This window comes from Capricornis sumatraensis, chromosome 5 (genome assembly GCF_032405125.1).
Source record: "Capricornis sumatraensis isolate serow.1 chromosome 5, serow.2, whole genome shotgun sequence".
NCBI lineage: Eukaryota > Metazoa > Chordata > Mammalia > Artiodactyla > Bovidae > Capricornis > Capricornis sumatraensis.
The window spans coordinates 70,438,454-70,445,765 of NC_091073.1; the positions used below are offsets into that span (position 1 = coordinate 70,438,454).

Consider the following 7,312-nt stretch of genomic DNA (forward strand, 5'->3'; position numbering starts at 1 on the left):
ACGTTTTACTAGTAGTTATGTGTGTGTGCATTTCTGTGTGTGTTTGTGTGTGATTGTGCATGCAAGCAAGTTCCACAAAATTAATCACATGTTCTGTTTATGAATGCCAACAATTTTAAAGTGATTTGTGCAAACAGAGGCATCTCAACCTTTTCAGTGGCCCTGGTTACATTTATTTCTATCCTCACCAAATAAAGATTGATTAAGCAAAGAGAGTAAACAGGATTGAAGATAGGAGGAAATATTTAACCAAGTTCAGGACTAACAATTTTAAGGAGCAAACTCACTGACCTCAGTGAGTGAAATTTTAGCCATTTCTGCATTCTGTTTTCCATGCTATAGGGTTTTCCTTTCTGGGTTTCATTTTCCCAGCAAACCCAGAGAGAGAAGGACACTTGACCTATCCCAGATACTTGCTTTCTCTCTGCCTTTGTCTTTGTCTATCTCTCTTTGCTCATCTGTGTCTCTCTCTTTGTTCTGTGGCCCAGACCCTCTGCTTCATTCTTTCCCAAATCTAACCCTTGCCAGCAGCATCTACATTCAAAACATCACCTCTCAGAAGCGAAATACTGAGACCCCCACTCCACCCCCCAGGAGCATTTGTTGACCATCCTGTTTGTGTTTCTGTGTTTTGATGATTACCAAACAGATAAACCCCAGCCAGAAAGCTAACATGTAGCCTGACTCCATGATGTGCAATCCCAGCTCCTCCCTGGGAGGGAGGGTCTGTCTGATGAGATTATGAAACTCCCCATGGGAAGGGCCTGGGAAAAGAGGGTAGATAAAATGGGGAACCACAGCAGGGCAGAAGCAGCAAGGTCCACAGCCAGAATGGAGGGCAAGCTGTACAAAGGACAGGACTACAAGACAGAGTTCCAACCCCGGGACTACTTAAAGACTTACTATGCCTTCGATTCAGGCACTGTAGCTGAAAATGAAATCTTGAAATTCAACCTGAATAATCTCTTTGAAACTTTCTCTCCAGGTGAGTGTCTGGTCTCCATCTCAGGCAGACGATGGGGCTGCGCCTTACAGGAAGGGCTCTTGGTGGCAGGGGACCTGGCCTCTGGGACACCACTCACCTAGGATGCTGCAAAGGCAGGCAGCCCAGCTGTGAATCCACGAGGACTGTCGCTGGTTGGCCACTCGTGGAACCCAAGCACTGGCCTTTGCAGCCCAGGAACCAGGCCTGAATCTTTGACAGTCCATCTCAGTTTCTTGCCCTGTGAAATGGGAAGGTACCTCCTGAACTGTGGGGCTCACAGACTCATGCTGGAAGGGATAGGCGACAACAGATATGAGCATACTGCCTCCCCTTCAGTAACATAAAAGCGGCTTTATAGCCTGGTCTCTTGAGCCACCTTGAAAACCTGATGAAACATCTGGTATATACACAACACAGTAACGCTCTTAATCTTTTACACAAAATTAAGACGGTTCATGGATACCCGAAGCCAAACCACAGAGCTCAGTTTACAAATTTCTGCTCTGAGTTGTCAGGCTGGGGGGACCGGCAGAGATTATCACCCAAGTTCTCCATGCACACAAGGGGAGGCTGAGGTGCAAGACACCAGGCTGGCCAGCCCAGGTCAGCCCACCCGTCACTGGCAGTAGAAAATCTCTAAATCAGTTCATGCAGGGCTGCCTTGCACAGTTGCACAGGGAGTGCACTGAACAACTAGGGGCTTACTCAGTCATTCAACAAACCTTGCCCTATGTATTCGATGCCAAGAAAGAGATCAAGCGAGGTCCACAGAAATACAGACAAATGAAAGCTTAAGGCTCACCGAGAAATTTGAGGAGACTCTGGAGGAAGGACTGGGATTAAGCCTTGGAAAATGGACTGGTTTCAATGGAGGAGGATGGAGGGAGGAAGCAGGGAGAGGAAGGTGATGTACTTATATTGCTCTTCCCCCAACTCACCACAAGATCCTCTTGCCTTCTGTGATTGGTTGAGCGAGTTTTGAACCCACTGGCTCAGCCCTCATCCTTTACCAGAAGCTCTGTCCTTGCAGCAAGGAGGTGGGAGGGGGCCGTGGGGTCACTCTCACCATTGCTTTAAACCCAGAGTCAGAAGACTTGCCAATGAACCAGCTTCTACCAGGAAGTCAACCTGAAAGCTGCCCAGAAGGGCAGGACTTGTCCTACCAGGGCTCCAGTAGCAACCCTTGAGGCAGCAGGGGGACCCAGTATGTGCCAGCCTGTGCCCCACCCTCCTTTCTCACCCTTCTGAGCCCCAGGCATAAGGTCTGGAATCCTCAGACAGTCCAGGTACTGCCCAAGGCAGGGTCCGATCCCCTGGGAGTCACCCTGGAGAAAGGGCAGAGCCTGACATCTCCATCCACCGCAACTGGCATGGAGTCTGCCCCCCACACCTGGAACACGCTATCTCTTGCAGGAGGCATCGGAGGCGACATCCTGATCGATGTCGGCAGAGGCCCCACCATCTACCAGCTGCTCTCGGCCTGTGAGGCCTTCCGGGAGATCATCGTGTCAGACTACTCGGAGCTCAGCCTCCGGGAGGTGGACAAGTGGCTGAAGAAGGAGCCAGGGGCCTATGACTGGTCCCCAGCCATGCAATACGTGTGTGGGCTCGAGGGAGACAGGTATCCACAGTCCCCATCCTTCTCACAAGACGTCTCCCATCCTCACAGGCCTGAGCCTGAGCCTGCCACCCTGCATCACTGGCCAGCTCCCTCTAGCTTGTTCCTAACCCACTTGGGTCTCTGTACCTCCCTCCCTTTGAGTGAGTCCCACCTGCGGCCTCAGAGTTGCCTGTGCTCAAAGCTTCGGTTACCTGATTTGCTCTCCATGTTTTGCATCTCTTCCATCCTGTGGGACCTTTTTCAGTCCCTCCTCTTCCTGGAACCTCCCCTGATTGCTCCAGCACACGCAGATCTCTTTCCTCTCGAAACTCGTGGTTCAGCTTCCACGTTACCTAGTGTTGGAGGGGCACGTGTTATGGGAAGACATGAGCTTCTTGGAATCGCCCACATCTATCTCCTCCACACTGCTACCAAGTCCCAGAGACCAACAGCACTCACCCCCTCCAGGCACCTTCCCCATCCAGTTCACAGAGAGGGAATCCATCAACCAGAGTCCAGGAAACCGAAGCCCAGATGTGGAGAGTGACCTCTAGGCCACCTTAGAGCAGGACGAAGACCACACTTTAAATTCCTGTCCCATCTTTCGGCCATGAGGGCCTGACCAAATCACAGACAAGGGCAGCCTGAAATGGAACAGGGCCTCAGGGTCTCTGAGCACAGGGTCTCTGCATCAACCCAGCCCGGGCTTCATACATTCTTGTCATCATTCACAGAGAGCATTCTGAGAGTCAGGTCACTTCCAGATGCTGGGAATAGCACAGTGAATGAAGCCTCTGCCCCGTGGAGCTCACATGCTCATAGGAAGCACAACGTCCCCAAAGTAGATGGAGGCAGGATTCAGGAAAAAACAAGCGTTCTAGAGAAGACTCTCCAGCTGCAGGGGCCTAGAGAGGTATAGGTGCTATGTCAGGTGGGAGGGTGTCTTACTCACCTTGAGCCATCATACGAAATATCACAGATGCAGCGGCTTGAGCAAAGACGCTCACTTCTCACATTCTGCAGGCTGGGAGCTCAGGATCCGTCCTTGAACTTGGTGAGGGTGCTCTTCCTGGCCTGTAGATGCCATCTTTTTGCCATGTCCTCTGAAAAAGGAGACGGAGAGTTAACTAGGTCTCTAGTCAGTCTTCTTGTAAAAGGCACAAATCCCATCATGCGTGGCCCCCGCTCATGATCTCATTTACCTCTATTTACCTGCCAAAGGCTCCATCTCCACATACATCCACATACATGTTAGGCTTTCAGCATATGAATATGATGGGGATACAATTCAGTCCCCAGCAGACAGCAAGAGAAAGCCTCTCCTCTCAGAAAGAGCACTTCGAGCAACTCCTTGGGAGATGTGAGGGAGAAAGGATGAGAGTCAGGCAGAGGGGATGGCAAGGGCGAAGGCCCAGCTGTGGGCAAGAGCTGGTTTAAAGAAGGATATTTACAGGCTCAGGGGCTGCAGGGAGGAGGAATGGGGGTACATTGCATAATGGGGGCAGAGTTTCAGCATGGGGGATGACAAGTTTTGGAATTAGGAAATGGCGATAGTTGCGCACATTGTGAATGCAGTTAATGCCCCTGGATTGCACAAAGGGACTGAAACGGCAAATGTTTGTTATATGCCTTTTGCAACTTAAAATTAATAATGCAATATGCTAAAATTGAGTTATTCAAAAAAAAGAAAAAAGGAGGAGGAAGTGGAGAAGGAGGAATCAGATGTCAAATCAGCTGTGTGGCCTTGAACAAATCACTCAACCTCTGTGTGCCTCAGTTTCCTGATCTGTATAATGGGAGAAATATGATGTTCCTCATAGGCCCATAGGAAGGCCTCCTTAGGGTAAGGGGGATGTTGTCCTAATTGTCATTGTCACCTCATTGACCCTCCCTCACAGGAGCAAGTGGCAGGAGAAGGAGGCCCGGCTCTGAAGGACCGTCACGCGGCTACTGACATGTGATGTGAACCAGCCCCGTCCTCTGGGGTCTGCCCAGGTGCCCGCAGCAGACTGCGTGCTGAGCCTGCTGGCCCTGGAGTGCGCCTGCCATGACGTGGACGCCTACCGGGCAGCCATCCACAACCTGGTGGGCCTCCTGAAGCCAGGCGGGCACCTGGTCACCTCGGTGGCCCTGGGCTGCCGTGAATACATGGTAGGCTCCAGGAAGTTCTTTGGCCTCTGGCTGGAGAAGGAGACAGTGGAGAAGGCCGTGCAGGAAGCCGGCTGCCAGGTGCTAAAGTGCCAGTACAGCCCCATCAACTACTCAGAGGCCTACTGCGTCAACGAGGGCCACTGTTTTGTGGTGGCCCGCAAGGGCCCCAGGGCCTGAGGCCAGTCTGGTAGACAGCGCCTGCCCAGAGGGGGAAGTCAGGGTCCCAAAGTCTAGTAAGTCTGCAGCCCCCTGCTGCAGAGTCAGCCTGAACACCATCCCTTCATCTTGCACTATGTCCCCAGGTCACAAATGAAAAGCAAGTTCTCCCAGCCCCCAGCCCAGGAGGCCATCCGCCACACCCCTTTCCATTTCATCCTGCACCGTAAGTCAGGAAAATAAAGTGGCCCAGCCAGACGCTGTCTTGATTTGGGTCACCCACCCCCCAATGCAGACCTAGAAACAAGGATTTGAGAGCAAACACTTGACCTGAGAAAAGATCCCAGGAAACTCTAACAGGAACGAAAGGAGGAAAAGAAGGCAGATAGGCGGGCAGGTAATGAAGGTGAGTCATCAATTCATCGCCAGAGTGGCAACAGTTCATCAGAGGGAGGCCTCAGAGTCACCCATCCTCAGGGATCTGGGACTTTGTCACCAGTATCACGATAGAGCCTCAGCTGAAGCAGGCCAGGCAGGGCAGGGAGTCAGGCAGCTCCATCCACATGACCAAGAATTGGAGCTTTGGGAAGACTTGAGTCACGTCTCTAGAAGCACCTTCACGGGGTCATGTGTCTCTCAAGACACTCCTTGTCCACACAGCCGGCCAGCTCGCAGCCCAGCCAGCTGCTGACCCTGGGCTGACATATTTTTTCTGGCATGTGGGGGAATGTTGGCCTTCCGCCACCCAAGCCTGGCTACCTCGTGAAGCCCCTAATGCCCTCTGAACTGGGGCATGGGCCCCTCACAGCTCCCACTGTTCACTGTAGTCCATGCCCCACACAGCAGGCCCCCTGGGCAAATCTTTACCCATTTGCTGGCCTGCTGCTAAAGCCCAGTGTTTTCCCAATGGCTTCCATTGTGTTCTGGGGAGTCCCTGAGCCTTGTGGCAAAGGGCAGCAACAGGAAAGTCCTCTTCCTTCCAACCTCAGTTGGGTCTTGGGGTTCAGGCAATGCGGTGGCCATGACGACCATGGCCACCAGAGGGCACTGCAGGACAGAAAGTGGCAGGCAAAGTGCAGCAAGGACAGATGTCAGGGGCCTCAGAAAACTCACTCAGCAGAGAAGCCATGACCTGCATGCTCAGAGAAACCCGACAACCCTTGGACAGTGAGTGCCTCCATGAAACTAGAACTTCCAGTCACTGTGCGTCCTTGACCCTGCATTTCAGCTGGGGCCCAGGAGACCAGGGCTTTGCAGAAGAACGTGCATGTGAGACAGCTGGGAAGCTGGTTAAAGAATGGATTCTGATCCGGTAGGTCCAATGTAGTAGAGCCTGAGATCCTGCCTTCTCAGAATCAAACCTGAAGCTATCCTAGGCAGCTAATTTGAGGGCCAGTATTTTGAGTAGGCAGCAAGGAGTGCCTCTTGTTCTGCTTCTCCCTGAATAACAGGACTCCTGGGCACTCCCTGCGGCTGGCATCCCTCACTTCCTGGTTCCTATCTCTAGGTGAGAGAGGGCGAAGCCTAGCACTCTTCCTGGAAGACACCCCCACCCCTTCTGCCTTCTGTTACCCCTGGTGTGGGGGGCTCTCCTCCCCCTGCTCCTTGATGGCCTTCCCCCACAGATGGAAGCCCTCAGGGTATGAGCCTCTGACTCCTCACTCAGCAGTTCCCTGGCTGGCCTGGCAGATTCTGCCGCTCCTGACGCTGGTGTGTGTTTCAAACGACATGCCTGCCCCAGCCAGCCCTTCACAGCTCTGGACCTCCCCTCCATCCCCACCCACACATCTCCTGCCCTCCTCTGAGCTCCTACAAAGCAGAGGGCAAGGTTTCACGTGAGGCCCAAAGATGCAAAGTGACTTCCACAAAGGGGCTGCCCTCCAACATTCCCAGCTCTAGCCCCTCAGAGAGGACTGGGTAGGGACTGGGGTTGGGGTCCCACCCTGGATATACAGGAGAGTCACCCAGGGAGCTGGCACCTTTGGGCAGCCTGGGCCTCCCCCAGACCAACTGCATCAGAAGCTCCAGTTTGGGGGTAGGGACCCAGGAAGCAGTATTTCATCACACTCTCCTGGGGATCCAAATGTGTAACCCCAGGGGAGAACTACTCACCTGGGCCAGTGCTTCTGAAATGCTCTTTTGCTCATGAACCACCAGGGCTCTGATAAAACTCAGAGTCCGAGTCCATAGGTCTGAGGTGGGCTGAGAATTTGCATCTCTAACCTGTCCCCAGGTGATACCTCTTCTGCTGAGCCCAGAGCCAGTCTGGGAAACAAGACTATAGAGAAGGGACTCTCCTCTCAGCCTCCAGCCCGGGCGCACACTAGTTGGGAGGAGTTCAGTTTAGCTGCTCAGTCGTGTCCAACTCTTTGTGACCCCATGGACTGCAGCACGCCAGGCTACCCAGTCCACCGTCAACT

General features: G+C 53.0%; 1 protein-coding gene across 1 annotated transcript; it reads left to right on the top strand.

The window, feature by feature from the left end:
* The first annotated feature begins 831 nt into the window (after positions 1 to 831).
* LOC138080361 (indolethylamine N-methyltransferase-like) lies at positions 832 to 4,913 on the top strand. The gene is given in 3 exon segments (XM_068973356.1): positions 832 to 985; positions 2,399 to 2,606; positions 4,484 to 4,913. Coding segments are annotated over 3 exon segments (792 nt in total).
* Positions 4,914 to 7,312: the final 2,399 nt, after the last annotated feature.